Here is a 20,667-nt window from a genome sequence, read left to right on the forward strand (position 1 = left end):
CATGGTGGAAGTAGCCATCAGAGGATGGGTACATGGTGGCCATAAAGGGATGGACATGGTCAGAAACAATGCTCAGGTAGGCCGTGGCATTTAAACGATGCCCAATTGGCACTAAGGGGCCTAAAGTGTGCCAAGAAAACATCCCCCACACCATTACACCACCACCACCAGCCTGCACAGTGGTAACAAGGCATGATGGTTCCATGTTCTCATTCTGTTTACGCCAAATTCTGACTCTAACATCTGAATGTCTCAACAGAAATCGAGACTCATCAGACCAGGCAACATTTTTCCAGTCTTCAACTGTTCAATTTTGGTGAGCTCTTGCAAATTGTAGCCTCTTTTTCCTATTTGTAGTGGAGATGAGTGGTACCCGGTGGAGTCTTCTGCTGTTGTAGCCCATCCGCCTCAAGGTTGTGAGTGTTGTGGCTTCACAAATGCTTTGCTGCATACCTCGGCTGTAACGAGTGGTTATTTCAGTCACTGTTGCCCTTCTATCAGCTCGAACCAGTCTGGCCATTCTCCTCTGACCTCTGGCATCAACAAGGCATTTTCGCCCACAGGACTGCCGCTCACTGGATGTTTTTTCTTTTTCGGACCATTCTCTGTAAACCCTAGAGATGGTTGTGCGTGAAAATCCCAGTAGATTAGCAGTTTCTGAAATACTCAGACCAGCCCTTCTGGCACCAACAATCATGCCACGTTCAAAGTCACTCAAATCACCTTTCTTCCCCATACTGATGCTCGGTTTGAACTGCAGGAGATTGTCTTGACCATGTCTACATGCCTAAATGCACTGAGTTGCCGCCATGTGATTGGCTGCTTAGAAATTAAGTGTTAACGAGCAGTTGGACAGGTGTACCTAATAAAGTGGCCGGTGAGTGTATACTGCCATTATCATGATAGAATTTGCTGTACTGCCTTTAATTTTGATTTCCATAAAAAAATGATGGTATTTCAGCAAAAAAAAAAGAAAAAGGACTGTATTACATCCATGTCAATGATTTCTTTTCCTCTGATACTGTGGTGCTCTAGTCTTCCAGAGATCCACTCATCAGACACAAGCTCTTCATCGTTTTGACTTTGAGCCATAAATTGAGCCAACGCTTAAAAATGGGGTACATTCTTGGAGTGAAAACCAGTTTGAAAGCATTTGGCTCAAATGTGTGTGAGTGTGAAGTCTGGTGAGATGAGGTCGAGTGAAAAGAAAGAAAAGGAAAGACATCACAACAATGGAGGTCTGTTTACGGCTAATGTGGAGCGCTGAGAGGATACGCTGATGTGTCCTGACGGCTGATCTCAGAGAATGCGAGCGCATGGATCAGCGCTAACTCCCATCAGAGCCGGCCGCTCTCATCCACGCTGAAACAACACGCGGTCCTCGCACAGCTCTTTCCCAGCTGACCACTGAACAATGGAGGAAGAGCATCTGTGAACTGCAGTTATTGAGGAGCCGAGGACGTCTTACACGCAATGTGTTTTACAGGCTTTGAAAAGGAACAACTGACAAAACACTCTCAATACACATTTCCAGTCCAACGATGGCATATCACTTATATACACACCGCCGGTCAGAGGTTTTGGATCGGTACGATTGTTAATGTTTTTTAAAATAAGTCTCTTCTGCTCACTAGGGCTGCATTTATTTGATAAAAAAAATAAAAAAAATAATAATATTGTGAAATATTATTACAATATTAAACAGCTGTTCTCTATGTGAATATATAGTAAAGTGTAATTTATTCCTGTGATCAAAGCTGTATTTATCATCATTACTCCAGTCTTCAGTGTCACATGATCCTTCAGAAATCACTCTAATATGAGGATCTGATGCTCAAGAAACATTTATGATTATTATCAGTGTTGAAAACAGTTATTTACATTTTTATTTCTGGATTATTTGATGAATAGAAAGTTCAAAATAACAGCGTTTATCTGAAAAAGCTTTTGTAACATTAAACACTCCCATTCAAAAGTTTGAGGTCAGTAAGATTATTATTTTTTGTTGTTGAGGGAAATAAATAAAAGAAATCAATACTTTTATTCATCAAGGATGAATTAAATTGATCAAAAGTTATAGTAAAGACATTTATAATGTTTCAAAAGATTCTATTTCAAATAAATTGTTCTTTTGTCCTTTCAATTCATCAAAGAATCCTGAAATAACTGTTTTCAACACTGATAATAATCATAAATGTTTCTTGAGCATCAGATCCTCATATTAGAGTGATTTCTGAAGGATCATGTGACACTGAAGACTGGAGTAATGATGCTGAAAATACAGCTTTGATCACAGGAATAAATTACACTTTATTATATATTCACATAGAACAGTTATTTTAAATTGCAATAATATTTCACAATATTCCTGTTTTTGTGTGTGTGTGTGTGTATTTTTTTTATCAAATAAATGCAGCCTTGGTGAGCAGAATAAACTTATTTTAAAAACATTAAAAATCTTACCGATCCGAAACGTTGTATCACACAGACACACAATCTCACTGACCCCACACTTACACACAGCGGTCACTTCAGCTCTTCTGAATGAAGCACTCAACTCTGTGTGTAATAATTTACATCAAACACCTGACACCAGCATAATAAAGCAAGCAAATCTCAATAATGCACACTGCATGACAGGAGCTTCATATGACCGGATGAGCCGGCACTGTTAGCATTAGCATTAGCGTGTTCTTCAATATCCGCTCACAGCAGCTGTTGGAGGATCACATGCGCCTCATATTCACACTAACACGATCTCAGTGACACGTCCCAAACCCTGTGAACAGCTGGCGGAGCGGCGGCGGCCTCGAACCCGCTGCCCAGAGTCCGCATTAAAATACCAGCGCCTGAACTGGCATGAGCTCCAGCGTTCAACATTCAACTCATTCCTAACCAGCTGCGACACCAGCGTATTTTTAGAAACAGTTTCTAATTCTGCGACGTTGCGGCCGGAAGAACAACAACATAAAAAGTATGACCATGATCATCTCAGGTACTGATTATGTGCTTTATTTAATGTTTAAAGCATCTAATGTGAGTTTGAGTATTTTGCGTGACCTTAAAGGAGTAGTTCACTTCAGAATTTAAATTTCCTGATAATTTACTCTCCTCCACGTCATCCAAGATGTTCATGTCTTTCTTTCTTCAGTGGAAAAGAAATGAAGGTTTTTGAGGAACACACTCCAGGATTTTCTCCATATAGTGACTTCAATGGGGTCCAACGGGTCGAAGGTCCAGATGTGAGTTTCAGTGCAGCTTCAAAGTCTCGACACGATCCAGCCGAGGAATAAGAGTCTGATCTAGACAAACCAGCGGACATTTATAACAAAATACACATTTATATACTTTTAACCACTAATGCTGGTCTTGCACTAGTGATGCGACACACATTACGTGATCAGGTTGAAAGGTCAAGTGTGACGTAGGTGTAAGAACCGACCCAGTGTTTACAAAGCAAGCGTGCAAAGACTAAGACAAATACCATTTACAAAAAAAAAGGTAAAACAATGATGTCGGATGATTTTGAGGTTGGAGGAGAAAATTGGATATGAGTTTTTCACCCTACTTTACATTTCTGACCCGGAACACGCTTGACCTTTCAACCTGATCACTTAATGTGTGTCGCATCACAGCTCGTGCAAGACCAGCATTAGTGGTTAAAAGTATATAAATGTTTATTTTGTTATAAATGTCCGCTGGTTTGTCTAGATCTGACTCTTATTCCTCGGCTGGATCGTGTCGAGACTTTGAAGCTGCACTGAAACTCACATCTGGACCTTCGACCCGTTGGACCCCATTGAAGTCACTATATGGAGAAAATCCTGGAGTGTGTTCCTCAAAAACCTTCATTTCTTTTCCACTGAAGAAAGAAAGACATGAACATCTTGGATGACGTGGAGGAGAGTAAATTATCAGGAAACTTTAATTCTGAAGTGAACTACTCCTTTAATAGCCATACTGAAAGTGACAATGGATAATTCACCAAAGATTAATGAATTTAATTTTGTACTTGTCCAATTGATTATTGAGTGCAGTGTGCTGGCAATGAGACTGACTTGTTAGTCAGTGCACCCATGATCAACCACAGGGTGTGTGTGTGTGTGAGAGAGAGAGAGAGAGAGAGAGTGTGTGTGTTTCCTCACCTGTCTTTGCGCACACCGTCTCATACACCACATGCTGTCCACTGGTGCTGCTGTGACTGGCTGGAGTCTCAAATAACGCTTTCCTGTGGACAGACAAAACAGCACATCTATAAAGTGTCTTATTCTATTTTGATTGAATGCTGTTGAACTGCTTTTGCTTTTTTTATATATACACTGAACAAGTGTTAATTAACAAACACAATGCACAAATCGTTTATCATATAAAACAATGACAATGAAAATTCAATTCCCTAAAACCCAACATTAAAATTACTTAATTAAAATCTTTAATTCATATCTATTACCCATTTCAAACTGTGCTGTGGGAAAGTGGAGTAGATGGTATAGTTTACCATTTCATTATTATTATTATTTGTTATAATTTATTAAAAACAGATGCCATAGAGCATGACAGCATATCCTATCGCCCATATTTGCTGTGGAATCACATGCTTTAAAGGGATAGTTCACGCACATATTCAAATGCAGAATTTCATTTTTGGGAAAACACCAAAGGAAGCGGATTCAGTCCAGTCAGTGTTCATCTTGAAATATTACTAACAATAACAAAGTTATACATTTACTTGATAAAAATCAGTAGAGATTTTCACAAGCTGAAGGTGGATGTTTGTACAATTATACTGAAAGATTTTTACTTGATAAAAGAGTCTAAACTATTAATCAGAGACAGAAGAACTGGAGGAGATCGAGTGTGACAGGTTTAAAGGGGTCATATAATGGTACATGCACTTTTACAAGTTGATTGTACTGAAATGTGTGTTGGCAGTGCCTGTACACAACCATCATAAAATGATAAAAATCCATCCAGTGTTTTTTTTTTTTTTTATCTCCTTATGTTTTCCCCTGCCTCAAATCGAGCCGTTCGACCGTGTGACATCACACGGTCGGAAGCCCCTCCCACGATTGTTGATTGACAGCAGCGTTTCAACACAGACCCGCCCTGAGCGAGCTGTCATCATAGTCCGCCATTGTTGATACGCTGGAGCAGAATGGCGTCTAAGCGATTGTGGTGTTCTGTTCTTGGGTGTAATAACGAACACAGTCATTTTGATGTTCCTAAATCCGAACCGCTGAAGACGCAGTGGCTGAGTTTAGTTTTCGAAGGGAATATTCCCCACGATCAACTTCAATGCGTTCATGTTTGCGCGAATCATTTCTCACCAGACTGCTTTATAAACGAGGATCAGTATAAAGCTGGTCTTGCTAAGAAGCTGCTCCTGAAAAAAGAATCGGTACCAACTATTCGTGTTCCTGCTGCACCTCCAGAAGAAGTCAGTGTAAAGTTTTATTAACCTTTATATTAAGCTTTGCAAATCGCGAAAAAAAGTTTATGGTCATTAGCTGTAACATCAATCTTTCAATGAACTAACGTATACATCAGTAAACACATAGCGTTCGTATCTCACTACTCTACCCTGCCAGTACATACAAAGATAGATCAAAGTGTGGAGTGCAATAAATGAGGAGACAAGAGACGGAGATGCGTCGAGTCAGCTTTACTCTCCACTTCAATAATTCTATAACTGTACAGCGAGTCAGATCAAAACAACCACACAACGTTAACCCGTAACTTCTGTATCTTAACCTCTCCCTTAAAGGTACAGTCCCTTGGTGAATGTCTCTCTTGTGGGTCACCAGACAGGCCCCCCAGAATTCACCCATAAATAACAGGGCCAGACCGAACAGGTACCCCAAATAGAACATAGGACACTATCCACTAGTGCAAAACAGCTAGAAAAGTCAATGTGTAGGGGGGCGGCCATACCGGCTGCGCTTAATAGGAGAAGGGCAAAGGGCAAGGGCATGGTTCGAGGATGCCGCAGGGGGGCGCCCTCGCCGTGGGGGCAGGGCCAGCTGAAACGGTTCGCCAATATCCACATGAGTAGGCTTGAAACGGTCTATAGCCACCCGCTCAGGCCTGCCCCCCATATCCACAACGAAGTTCTTAGACCCTCCAACCAAGACACAGAAGGGCCCATCATAGGGGGGCCGCAGTGGGGTACGATGGCCATCATGGCGGATGAAGACATACTTGGCTGACGGTAAATCCTTGGGCACGTAGGACTGGGGGAGGCCATGGTGAGACTTTGGAATGGGAACAAAAGCGTCTGCAATGTCCCGAGACACAGCACGATGGGAGGCAACTGACCACAGGGCCGTGGCATCTGGAAGAAACTCCCCCGGGACGCGCAGAGGCTGGCCGCACACCAGCTCGGCCGATGAGGCTTGAAGATCTTCCTTGGGGGCGGAGCGAAGGCCAAGCATAACCCATGGGAGGCGGTCAGCCCAGTCACTGCCCGTAAGGCTGGCCCTGAGCGCGGCCTTCATGTCACGATGAAACCGTTCGCAAAGTCCGTTGCTCTGTGGGTTATAGGCTGTTTACGGTGGACCTTCACCCTCAGGACCTCAGCGGCCGCAGTCCAAAGCTCTGATGTGAACTGCGGACCTCGGTCTGAGGAGAGGTCGGACGGTGTGCCGAAATGGGCCACCCAGGCCATAATGAACGCCCGGGCCACCTCAGCTGATGTAGTGGAGGACAGGGGAACCACCTCGGGCCACCGAGTGGTCTTGTCCACCATGGTGAGGAGGTAGGTGTAATCACGGGAGGGGGGAAGTGGGCCCACCAGGTCCACATTCACATGATCAAAACGTCTCTCTGGCACTTTGAAGGGTGCCAAAGCCGCCTTGGTATGACGAGTCACTTTTGCGCGCTGGCACGCCACACAGGCAGCAGCCCAGGCCCTGACGTCCCTCCGCAGGCCCGGCCAAACGAACTTGGCCCCCACCAGCTTGGTAGAGGCCTTCACCCCCGGGTGGGAAAGGCCGTGGATAGCGTCAAAAACCTTATGCCTCCAGCCAGCAGGTACCATGGGGCTCGGTTGGCCAGTGGAGACGTCGCAGAGGAGTGTAGTGTTGGCCGTGTCAAACACCACATCTTCCATGAGCAGCGCCGTGGGGGCCGTCCTGTAGGCTTGCACCTCAGAGTCCACGGTCTGATCCTCAGCCATGGCGGCATAGTCGAGGCCCAAATGGACGGAACCAGTGACCATCCGGAAGAGGCAGTCGGCAACGAAATTGTCTTTGCCGGCCACATGTCAGTGGTATACTCGGAGATGGCAGAGAGCTGACGCTACTGTCGACCAGACCATGGCTCCGAAGACTTGGCCATGGCAAACGTCAGCAGCTTGTGGTCAACGAAAGCCGTGAACCGCCGGCCCTCCAACAGGAAACGGAGATGATGGGTGGCGAGGAAAAGACCCAGGAGCTCCCTGTCGAAGGCGCTGTATTTCCTCTCGTTGTCCCGAAGCTTCCTGCTGAAAAAGGCCAGCGGCTGCCAGGCTCCGCCCACCCACTGTTCACACACAGCCCCTACGGCGTAATCAGAGGCGTCCATAGTAAGAGCAACTAGGGCGGTTAGAGATGGGTAAGCTAGCAGAGCAGCGTTGGCCAGCGCAGTTTTGGCAGCATCAAAAGCACCAGTCATCTCTGCGGACCAATCCAACACGTCCACCGGCCTACCACCCCGCAAGACATTGTACAATGGTCGCATGAGCTGGGCCCCATGGGGGAGGAAACGGTTGTAGAAGTTCACCATGCCCAGGAACTCCTGCAGGGACTTCACAGTGCGTGGGAACTTGGCGACGACGTCCACCTTGGCCGGGACCCCCTCCCGGCCAAGGTGGACGTCGTCGCCAAGTTCCCACGCACTGTGAAGTCCCTGCAGGAGTTCCTGGGCATGGTGAACTTCTACAACCGTTTCCTCCCCCATGGGGCCCAGCTCATGCGTGGGAACTTGGCGACGACGTCCACCTTGGCCGGGACCCCCTCCCGGCCAAGGTGGACGTCGTCGCCAAGTTCCCACGCACTGTGAAGTCCCTGCAGGAGTTCCTGGGCATGGTGAACTTCTACAACCGTTTCCTCCCCCATGGGGCCCAGCTCATGCGACCATTGTACAATGTCTTGCGGGGTGGTAGGCCGGTGGACGTGATGGCCAAGGAAAGTGATGGACGACCGGCCAAACTTGCACTTGGCCGGGTTGATGATGAGACCATGCTCACTGAGCCGGCCGAACAGCTGCCGGAGATGCGTCAGGACAGGAACGGCATGTCCCTCAGCACAGAGTCCATGAGGCATTGAAACGTCTGCGCTGCACCCTTGAGGCTGAAAGGCATCCGTAGGAATTCGAAAAGGCCAAAGGGTGTGATGAGCGCTGTCTTGGGGACATCCTGTGGGTGGACAGGCACCTGGTTGTAACCGCGCACCAGGTCCACCTTCGAGAAAATGGTGGCGCCGGCTAGGTGGGCAGAGAAGTCCTGTATGTGCGGCACAGGGTACCGGTCGGGGGTGGTGGTGTTGTTCAGGCGACGGAAATCACCACAGGGACGCCAACCGCCATCAGCCTTGGTCACCATGTGCAGGGGGGAAGCCCACGGGCTGTTGGAGCGGTGCACAATGCCGAGGTGCTCCATGGTGGCGAACTCCTCCCTGGCGATCGCAAGCTTGGCAGAGTCGAGGTGCCGAGCTTGTGCATAGACTGTGATGTAGTGCTCCACGCCATGCTTAGCCACCGCCGATGAAAACGTGGGCGTGGTGATGTCAGGGAACTCAGCAAGAAGGGGTTGATACAGGTCCCTGGTGGCAAGCGTGTTCGACAGACAAATCGCCCCCATCCCTCCCAGCGTGCAGGGGTACGAACCTAAAGAGAGGGCGTCGATCAGGCGGCGGTTTGTAACATCCACCAACAGTCTGTAAGCGCAGAAGAAAATCACCCCCAGGAGCGATGTAGACACGGCGGCCATGACAAAGTCCCAGCTGAAACGCCGTTCGCCGAACTTCCACATACCTTGTGCCATAGGTACGAATGGGTGTGCCATTGGTGGCGTCCATCGGGGGGCCATGCCCGCCAGCCATGATGTCCACTGGCTTCGCCGGCAGGATGCTGCTTGGCCTTGGCCCCAAACCTGGAATGGTAATAACACCACCCGTCCTCACGCTGTCGGCGGGCCATCAAAGCAGCTGCGGTGTCCGGGTCGTCCTCCGTGGGTGGAAAAGGTGCAGGAAAAGGTGCAGACCCTAACCCACTGGGGGGGGGGGGGGGGGGGGGGCAACAGTGCATGGACAAGCTGCTGCCAGTTGGCGAGGAAAATCCTGTCTGCCTCCACAGCCAGCGCTCGGTAGTCTCTGGAGGAAGGGAGGGGGGAGCTAGCCAGTGCGGTGCACACGGGTGCTGGAAGCTGCCACAGGAAAATGTGGGCGAAGAGGAATGAGGGATCCGCCGCGCCCAGCACCACTGGCATCCTCTCCATTAACTCGGTCGGCTTGCTGTCGCCAAGGCCGTTGAGGGACAGCAGGCGATCTGCCTTCTCCAGGTCCGACATTTCAAAGAGGTTCAAACAGGAATGTTTTGAGTGCGCCGTACTTGCCGTCAGCCGGAGGAGCCTCTAACAGCGCCATAGCCCTGGCTGTCGTCGAGGCATTTAAGACCGCTACCATGTGGAATTACTTTGTAACGTCCTGTGTTATTTCCTCTCAGCTGGAACTGGGCCTCGATGTGTTGAAACCCCGGCCGTGTATTGTGCTGCCAAAAGTCTGGTAACTTGATGGTGGCCGCGTAGATAGCGCCGACATTAGATAGCGCCGCAGCAGCATTTTAGCCACCGTCGTTGTGTGACATAATTCAGCCGTATCCAACTCACGACGGGGTCACCAATGTGGAGTGCAATAAATAAGGAGACAAGAGACGGAGATGCGTCGAGTCAGCTTTACTCTCCACTTCAATAATTCTATAACTGTACAGCGAGTCAGATCAAAACAACCACACAACGTTAACGTATCTTAACCTCTCCCTTAAAGTACAGTCCCTTGGTGAATGTCTCTCTTGTGGGTCACCACAAAAGTGACATTACGTAAACCAACCATTCAGAAACGTCCTGTTCGAGCCTTTATTGTCGAACTTCTTTGCGGCCGTCATCTTGTACAGGGTCCGACACCAGTTTAAACTGATACGGTTGCACAGATGTGTCCTCAGAGACTCCCGCTGCCATTCTTTCTCCAAAATATACCCTCAACTGTTGTCAATGCAACACTCCACGTGCGTTATGTCAAAATGCCCCACCGAACAGAGGGGCGGAGTGAGCGAAGCTCATTATCATTTAAAGACATATGCACTGAAATGATGTGCTAAAAACAGAGCTGTTTTTGACCAGGTAAAATTAGTGTTTACAATACTAATGAGAATTTTTAATTAAAGTATATTACAAACTTTTTATTTAGACCCTAAAGAATCATATTAACTTGTATAAAAATGGCATTATATGATCCCTTTAACAACAACTTTTTAATCATATTGATCATTTAGAGGCTTAGAAATTTGAGTATCAAATATGATACAGTAGCTAAGATGGGTTAAGATGATACACTAAAGCAGCTCAAAAGTAGCCTGGTTAAAACCAGACCATTCTCAGTTGTAAGTGAGTTATGGTCTGGCAAAGCGTCATAGACAAATCATTTCCAGAGGGGCGTCACCAACGGACGTCGCGGATAGACCTAAACCCAATCAGAGCGATGAAGGAGATGACGTGTGCAGAGCGGCGGAGAAACATCTCCGAGTGTTGTTCTTTGCTCGGTTTTTAACAAAAAGGAAACGTTCAAATGGCTTAAAACAGACGCGATAGCTGATTCGAACGAGTGATGTTCGACGGCGGCATCCATCTCTGTAATGTAGGCTACAAAATCTGCTTCAAAATCCCAGCGCTGTCGTCATCGTGTAAAGCCCGCCCCGACGTTTCTGATTGGTGCCGCGATTTCGACGGATTGGAAATGAGCTTGAATGAGCTCTTTGCCAGACTAACTTTCAGAGCAAATCTAAATTTGCCGGAAGTTGTCTGGATTTTCCCAGGCTAACTCAAAAGCAGTTTAAAAATCAAAAGAAAAAGCCCAGCCTTGCTGAACATATCCTGTGGAACAACCCATAAAAACAAAGAAAACCTTGAAGAGTATACACAAATACAGTTTGATTACAAACATACACACTACACATTATTATACAGTAGATTAACTGAATAAGGAAAAGTTTTAGCCAGCATACATGACATCAGACCGTGATTATATCTGTGCTCCACAGAATGCCTGTTTCTCCGTGAGTTGAATAGCCCTGATGACCTCCATCATCTGACAGCAAACGGCAGGAATACTGTGCAAGGCTTGGCCACTGAGAGCCAATGCTGTTATCTGAGGCAGAAACAGGGCCCAACACGCCTGTAACTTCGCACGTTAAATCCGCAAAGCATTTTTGAGGAACAATAAATAAAGCTGGGCTAGTATTAATCTCCAGAAGCAGAACGGGAGCATTAGTGCACTAATGAGGGAACACAGTGCTGCCTTGTAGAGTCCACAGAGTTGTCCTTTCATTTGGCGGCTCAACCTTGGACCGACAGCACAGGTAGAGACGCTTTAAATTATACCTAAGATCTCTCTTTACAGGAAATGACACTTCAGTGCTTTATTGGTGACTGGAGTTTAAGACTATTAGTGCTGGTCGGTCAGATGTCAGCGGGACGCTTGCCAGCACTCGCAACCGTAGGCGTGGAACTTATTAAATCAAGGCTGTGAGACTGTAAACTAGGATTTTGCTAGTCTTTACAAGGCCAAATTCATTTAGACCTTAAATAAACCTTTTTCTGTGAAACAAAAAAGGAGATATGAAGCAGAATGTCTGTGCTCCTGCAGATTTATACCACAAAAGCACCATAAGAGTGTCACGAGAGTCCATATGAATCATATGCAATACACTGTAAAAAAAAGTTAAAAAAAAAATTACTTTAGTCTCTCTACTTCAAAATATCATGTTTAATTCAAATGTTACATGCCCTTTCTTTGTAATTATTTGAAAATTGTTTCAAAGTTAATCCTTCACTAATTTTATTTCAAGACTTTTCACTGAAGTCATGTGACAAATTTGTATGAAGAACAGACTTTTAAGATGTTATTCATTAATAATATTCAGAAGAATGAAAACACTTATAACACAATAAGGTTCCATTAGTTAATGCATTAATAAATAACATTAACAATTATTCATCACTGTTAAAGTTAGTTGATAAAAATACAACTGTTCATTGTTAGTTCACTTTTGATTTTAAGAATGTATTTGTAAATGTTGAAATTAACATTAATATTTATAAATGCTCCAGAAGTATTGTTCATTGTTCCTGTTAACAAATGAAACCTTATTGAAAGTGTTACCAGAAGACTTAAAAAAAACTTGTAAAGATAAATGTATAATGCAACATGAGCAGATCTAAATGTAGTGTGCGATCAACACTTTTCATTCAATTTCATATTTCGTTTTAAACAACTTTAAACATTTTGTGCGTGTAAACCTCACTCCGCTAGAATCAAGAGCTGCACTAGTGACTGATGCTACTTTAGCATCCCTTGTTAGCGCGCCTACCTCCCATGCTGGAGACACCGGTTCAAATCCCGCTCAGAGCGGGTCGAGTAAGACCGGTTCAAATTTGGTGCCGTGACCCGGATGGGAGTGAGTGTAATGGAGGCAAGCTAGTAATAGCTATGTGTAAACCCCTGGCATCAAGAGGCGCACTAGCAAATGATGCAGTCTTTTAGCGCGCCTGTCTACTATGCCGGAGATGCTGGTTCGAATCCCGCTCGGAGCGGGTCGAGTAGGACCGGTTACACAAACCCACTTTAATTTCCGACCCTGATATGCTCTGATCCCATGCATGACCTCGCTGCAATCCAACAGATGCAAATTTGCAACCAGGGTAAACTAAATCTAAAACTAAAACCAAAGTTGTATTACTGTCATGACAACTCTCAGAGAGAACGGCTGATAAAGGATATGGCAATGTTAATGTATTTGGTCTTGACTGGATAGATCTGCTACACTGCTGCTTCTGCAGAGCAAGTACTGAGACTGACTACAGCCGATACATTCACAGACACTGCTGTGAGCATGTAGACATTCTGCTGTAACATACACGAGTTAACCCCCATAGCAGACCTATACAGGTCGAGCTGGGGAAGGAGTAGGGTTTCTGAAAGCGCGCCACAGACCGCTAACAGCAACACTACCAGTATTTGAATGTTTAGCCGCAGCTCATTGGACGCTGAGGAAGCAGCAACCAATCAGCTGCGCTGTGTAGATGATGCTGCGATCACTACCAAATGAGTTACCTATCACACCATCTAGAGTTTCATGCCAGAACTAGGTGGTTACTTGAAATAAAGTTAATGTAACTGAAAAAAAATATAAAAATTAGTTATAATAAAACATTTTATTTAAGCAAGTTTCCAAGACAACATTTATCATTTTCATTTCATTTAACTTAATGCACTAAAATAACTAAAACAAAATGAATAAAAACTATGTAAAAACAATTTTAAAAATGCAAAAAAGTTCTGCACTCTAAAGAGACACAGACGAAGGCGAACAGCCGAAGCGGTTGTCAACTTTATCTCCTGTCAAGAATGAAAGATTTTTAGAGTGCAGATCTTTATTGCATTTTTGATTTGATAGATAGCTTAGCTGGGAGAACGCAGTTAACGTGTTGATCGGAAAATAAATAAATAATAAAACTGACAAGAACACACAACAAAATGACTAAATATTTGACTTTTTTTAAATAAAAACTAATTAATCAAAACTATAATAGTATATCTCATTGACACTTAAATAACACTGATAGCAATGGAGAACTTCGTCCCTTCCAATCCAACTCCTCATCCTTCACCTGTCTCTTATTCTCTGTTTCTCTTCCATTCTTTTGTCAGTTCAGTGTTTCCATCCGTGAATTTTTGCTTTTTCGGGCTTCCGTTTTTCCCACACTTTCCCATGTCACACAGGCCAACCACAAAAATGCAGCGCGGCGAGAGAGTGAGGGGCTCAGGAATTCCTCACGGAGAGGGTAAACACGGCACGGGCCGCGAGCAAACACTGCTTTAACTCTACATAACCCTCCTCTGTCTTCAGCTGCCTCATATCTCTCGAATGTCTTTCAGCTCTCGCTTCATTCAGCCTTTCAGGAATTACCTCCATTTCCTGACGCTCCCACATGCGCCTTTCCAAGCAGGATCATTTACTTAAGACTGTCTGTGTGTATATCCCAAAAAGAGTGATGAAATCTTCCTGATCCTCACATGACCATCCTCTCTGGACACAGAACCATCTTTCCAGTGGAAAGACCTTTAGATGGAGTCAAAAAGATGGTGTACGAGACCCTTTTCCATACAAAAAGTAATAAGGAAAGTGACATTTTTGGAGGTTGGATTTATAAAATCACAGTCCACTTTTGTTGCAGAGTTTGTTAATACGTTTAAAATACTGTTAGTGTTTCTGTCTTGATTTGAAATGTGTCTGTCCTGATTAAACTATAACACAAATGGGGGAAAAAAGCAGCTTAGACTCAGCCTAACATTTCCTTGTGTTTCCTGGAGGAAAGAGAAGAAATTATGACAAAATGTTGATTTTTGGGTGAACTATTCCTTTAAAAACTTACACTCACATTCAAAATCCTACTAAATACACTATTCATGATCTTTTTGAGCATAAATCTGAACTTAAATGGTTGTAATGAATGCTTTGGAATAAAGACCTGAGGTTGGTGGTCTCTTTTTAAAGAATTGAAGCACTTCAAAAAATGAAAGGGTAAGAAAGTTATAGAAGTGTAAGTGCATTATAAAGCATTTTTATTTTATACAAAATTTTACTACATAATTTGGACTATGTCTAATCAAGTTGCGTTCCAAATTTAAAGTTGATTTCATGAAAATTGAGCTGCTAAAAGGTTTTAACGTACTTTTTCCATGATAAGGCAGTGTCCAACTTAAAAACCGTTTTCACAGGATGAATTTTGGGTGTACACTCACCTAAAGGATTATTAGGAACACCATACTAATACTGTGTTTGACCCCCTTTCGCCTTCAGAACTGCCTTAATTCTACGTGGCATTGATTCAACAAGGTGCTGAAAGCATTCTTTAGAAATGTTGGCCCATATTGATAGGATAGCATCTTGCAGTTGATGGAGATTTGTGGGATGCACATCCAGGGCACGAAGCTCCCGTTCCACCACATCCCAAAGATGCTCTATTGGACTGAGATCTGGTGACTGTGGGGGCCATTTTAGGACAGTGAACTCATTGTCATGTTCAAGAAACCAATTTGAAATGATTCGAGCTTTGTGACATGGTGCATTATCCTGCTGGAAGTAGCCATCAGAGGATGGGTACATGGTGGCCATAAAGGGATGGACATGGTCAGAAACAATGCTCAGGTAGGCCGTGGCATTTAAACGATGCCCAATTGGCACTAAGGGGCCTAAAGTGTGCCCGGAAAACATCCCCCACACCATTACACCACCACCACCAGCCTGCACAGTGGTAACAAGGCATGATGGATCCATGTTCTCATTCTGTTTACACCAAATTCTGACTCTACCATCTGAATGTCTCAACAGAAATCGAGACTCATCAGACCAGGCAACATTTTTCCAGTCTTCAACTGTCCAATTTTGGTGAGCTCTTGCAAATTGTAGCCTCTTTTTCCTATTTGTAGTGGAGATGAGTGGTACCCGGTGGGGTCTTCTGCTGTTGTAGCCCATCCGCCTCAAGGTTGTGCGTGTTGTGGCTTCACAAATGCTTTGCTGCATACCTCGGTTGTAACGAGTGGTTATTTCAGTCAAAGTTGCTCTTCTATCAGCTTGAATCAGTCGGCCCATTCTCCTCTGACCTCTAGCATCAACAAGGCATTATCAACAAGGCATTTTCGCCCACAGGACTGCCGCATACTGGATGTTTTTCCCTTTTCACACCATTCTTTGTAAACCCTAGAAATGGTTGTGCGTGAAAATCCCAGTAACTGAGCAGATTGTGAAATACTCAGACCGGCCCGTCAGGCACCAACAACCATGCCACGCTCAAAATTGCTTAAATCACCTTTCTTTCCCATTCTGACATTCAGTTTGGAGTTCAGGAGATTGTCTTGACCAGGACCACACCCCTAAATGCATTGAAGCAACTGCCATGTGATTGGTTGATTAGATAATTGCATTAATGAGAAATTGAACAGGTGTTCCTAATAATCCTTTAGGTGAGTGTATATAAGCTTTCAAATGATACCTAATTTTTGATAATAACTAAAATATGACAGAGGCAATAAAAAAGCACGCCAGTGTCACAATTAAAAATGTCTGAATTGCATTAAATACAGAATATCAAAACAAACGGCATCTGCAAACTAATGAAGCTCAAGCTTTTCTCAGAACTATCTTTATCTTTACCAAGACGTCTCAAGATAATGATTTATACTAGATGTATGAAGTCAGTCACATGTGTCCTTCATCATATTAACATACTGTATGAACATGTTTCACAAAGTTTGACAGCCAGAAAGTGACCAGGAGTTTCTCATCCATTGCTTCATGTTCTAAAACCGAACAAACTTCATTTATTTAATTGAGCTATATTGCCCAGCCTGTGTTGTCTGCAGTTTGTACTTGCACCTTCCAGGTTTTTTTACGTTTTAGACAAGGTAATCTTTTGCAAAATCTAGAAACTATTTGCAACCCTCCACCACATGAATCAGCCATATATGACCCCATCATGGTGGGCCACATGCTCTTACTGAAGCGTCCGCTGATTGCTCAGCTTGCTAATGTCCTGTAATTGGGCCAAATGTGCAATAACTAGGCTGCAGTGCATCGTGGGAAACAAGAGCAGTTGGGGTCTGAGCGCTACACACACCTCCCACCGTTCTGTCTGCAAATCTCAAAACAAAATCAGATTTCCACAGCACGCATAAACACAGCCCAGCCGCCCAACCACACTGTTTACTTAATAGGCAGAAACCTGTGGTGTGTGTGTGTGTGTGTGTGGATGAAGACAATTAATGCAAATGGAATTAACATTTTTAATGTGTTCTTCTACACAACAATCACTAATGCAAACCTGAGGACTGAACACATGAATAGTGCGGAAAACACTCACTAAATTTTTGCTTTTGATTTATAAACTCTAAACATTGTTGAATAGTCTTTATTTTGTCTCGAAATTCAAAACAGCAGTGGACGAGATTTTTGATATTGGTGCACAGTCAAACATCTGTGTGTTACGATGAGTGAGTTTTCACAGATGACCGGAAAACTGTTTAGATTAAACCATTAAGGACTGAACACATCACTGACGAGAAGAATCATGTGTCTTTATAAAGCAGAGATAACTAATCATTGACTTGTAGTGTTCATGATAGTAAAGGTAGCCAAAACGTATGTTCTTTCACTATAGGACTGTGTATTTATTAAAAAGTTAAAAAAAAAACTGATACGGAACATCACTGATAATAATCATAAATGTTTCTTGAGCAGTAAATCATCATATTAGAGTGATTTCTGAAGGATCATGTGACACTGAAGACTGGAGTAATGATGCTGAAAATACATTAATGTGTAAGCAACATAAAGTAAAATAATGTTTAGTGGCATATTTTATAAGGTACTATCAAGGCTAGTATTGCCAATACTAATAGCAATTATATTTATATATTTTAATATATTACTATACTAGTAAAATCCATATACTGAATGTGTTAAATCATGTTGTTTGTCATTCCTTCTAGTGGGAGACCACAAGAGTTTACATTGAATTCAATGCAAGATACAGTTTATTGTGCAACCAAAATACCGATAATATACAGAAAAAAAAGATTTTATGCATAATGCAGGACTTTTAATTATAATCAAACCTGAAATACAAGCACGAATGTTCAACATGATTACATTTTCACTTTGACCCTCCAGCACTTGTTTTTATTTATTTAAATCATAGCCATTGGAAGTGTAATAATCACATTAGGCCATATCGCCATTTCTGTTTCCGACCCCAAATGTAAGACCTCTTAAAATGATCATTAAGAGTTTTGCGGTAGCATTTAGGATATGTTAAGGCCCTGATATACTTCCAGTGAAATCGAAGAACGAACTGGGATGACGTAATTTCAAACAAAATCAGGACAAACAGAAGTTCATTTGGAGTTTAATTTTGGGAGTTTGAAACAGCTTGTCAAATCCAGCTTTCTGGAAAGGTTTGCTCCGGCTGGTTGAACACCTCCGAACTCCCATTTATCTGTGGCAGTTATGTAATAGGTGGGAGTGGCTCTGAGACTCCGCCTTCTGGGAGGTGTAAATCTTCTCCGGTTTATTTCTTCTGTTCAATCCGTCGAGGTCAGACGCGAGTAAAAACATGAACACTCAAGTGGAGAGATCGCCTGGTTAAAACCAGACCATTCTCAGTTGTAACTGAGTTATGGTCTGGCAAAATTTCATAGACAAATCATTTCCAGAGGGGCGTCACCAACGGACGTAGCTCAAATGCCTCTGGGCGCAATTGAATAGACCTAAAACCAATCAGAGCGCTGAAGGAGATGACGTATGCAGAGCGACGTTCGTCTGTTATATAGGACAACTTAAGCCTAGTTCACACTACATGATTTTAAGCCCGATTTGCAAATCGTTGAGCTCGCCGACAGGTCAGGGTGTTATCGCGTGCAAATCGCGGGAGATTAGCGGGCGATGAACGCTCGCCAATCTGTTAGTATGAAAGAGCCAACAACGCATCAAAGACGCTCGCAGACGCGTCGCTGAGCCCAGAAAAATATCTAGCATGCTAGATATCCAGAGCTGTCGCACGACTCAAGCTCGCGTGATGTCATGAGCTACAGCCAATCAGAGCGAGGCATGTTCGCGTGTTGTGTTCTTCTTCTGGGTATTGGCGCGAGTGCTGTTTCGCGTCATTTCCGGTTCGTTTTATCGCGTGATTTTTCGTGACAAAACGTGGTTTGTAGACAAGATAGAATCGTTGGGTGACAGAGTTGTTGTCAACTCGTGTAGTGCGTTACCCCCTGTTGCGGATCAATCACGTTGTGTCGTGTGGTGTGAACAGCTCAACAACTTGAACACTCCTGATTTCACAGAGAGCAAGTCATGTAGTGTGAACCGCACAGTTCAGCCCGACGTTTTAAAATCATGTAGTGTGAACTAGGCTTTAGTTTGAATAAACGAGCAGACATGATTAGCTACTTGCTCTACGTTTATTTAAAATTAACAGCAAGACAACTGGAAGTGAATGTGCTTTCCATTAAATAAATCACACACCGTAAACAAAACCTTAACAAATAAAACTTTGTAATGAACTTTGCAATTTAGACGCGCAAACTGCGAGCCGGTGCGGTGAGACGTAGCCTACATGCTCGGACAGATTCGGCTAGAAGTCGTTCATCCTCAGACGCGGCGTCGCGCGCGCTGTTACAAAAAAAAGCCGTGCACACAGCTAAGCGAAATGGGGTCTTGCCGGTCATTTTTGCCGCTCGCACCTTCGCTCGTGCGGACGCGTCGAGTATAAACAAGGCTTTACTCCGTGTCAGCTCTGATCGGTAAAGGGGCACAGACCTCTCCCGAATCATCTCCAGCACTCAGCCTCCGATCGCACCACTAACTCCGCCTCCGTTTCCCTCGTAAGCTGATATTAGTATTTAAACATTCTCTATGATAAAAAATGTTTGTGAAAAAAATATTTTAATAACATGGTTTTGGCGGTTATAGAGTTCTAATGACGGTGTTCAACTATAACCGTCACACCCCTAGTTCCACGGCGGCATCCATCTTTGTAAATGTACAAAATCTGCTTCAAAATCCCAGCGCTGTCGTCATCGTGTAAAGCCCGCCCCAACGTTTCTGATTGGTGCCGCGATTTCGGCGGATTGGAAATGGGCTTGAATGAGCTCTTTGCCAGACTAACTTTCAGAGCAAATCTAAATTTGCCAGAAGTTGTCTGGGTTTTCCCAGGCTAGTGGAGAGATGATTTAGAGTAGAAACTGGAGTTTTAGGGCCCTATTTTAACGATCTAAGCTCATGGTCTAAAGAGCACGGCACAAGTGCACTTAGGGCGTCCGAATCCACTTTTGCTAGTTTAACGACGGGAAAAATGGTCTAAAAGGGTTGTCCCTATTCAAGCCGGATTCCACAATATCTTTATGTACAAAATATGAATCTTTTACATTGTAATCCTTTTATTTTTAATATTTGGCATGTTTGTGTGTTCTGTGTGTGTAATAAGCAGAGTGTGTGTGTAATAAGCAGAGTGTACGCGCGTTGTGGACCCGCCTATAGGCTCACATTACTAAAGCACTTTCCTAACGAAATAAAGACATCATCAAAGTAGTCCATGTGACATCAGTGGGTTAGTTAGAATGTTTTGAAGCATCGAAAATACATTTTGGTCCAAAGATAACAAAAACTAGGACTTTATTCAGCATTGTATTGTGTTCCGGTTCTGTTGTGGATCCGCGTTCAGTGCCGCTGCTGACGTAAGACGCTGCTGACGTGTGTCTGGTGTGTGTGTGTGTGTGTGTGTGTGTGTCTTCCGGTTCTGTTGTGGATCCGCGTTCAGTGCCGCCGCTGACGTAAGACGCTGCTGACGTGTGTCTGGTG

General features: G+C 44.1%; 1 protein-coding gene across 1 annotated transcript in view; it reads right to left on the reverse strand.

The window, feature by feature from the left end:
- ttll5 (tubulin tyrosine ligase-like family, member 5) overlaps positions 1–20,667 on the reverse strand; it is a 188,899-nt gene that overhangs the window by 5,855 nt on the left and 162,377 nt on the right. The window contains exon 30 of the mRNA XM_056242807.1: positions 4,146–4,228. Coding sequence (XP_056098782.1) covers positions 4,146–4,228 — 83 coding nt within the window. The remainder of the gene's footprint in view (positions 1–4,145; positions 4,229–20,667) is intronic.

The sequence above is a fragment of the Rhinichthys klamathensis genome, unplaced genomic scaffold (assembly GCF_029890125.1).
Source record: "Rhinichthys klamathensis goyatoka isolate OS25496 unplaced genomic scaffold, OSU_Roscu_1.1 h1tg000754l_1, whole genome shotgun sequence".
Classification (NCBI taxonomy): domain Eukaryota; kingdom Metazoa; phylum Chordata; class Actinopteri; order Cypriniformes; family Leuciscidae; genus Rhinichthys; species Rhinichthys klamathensis.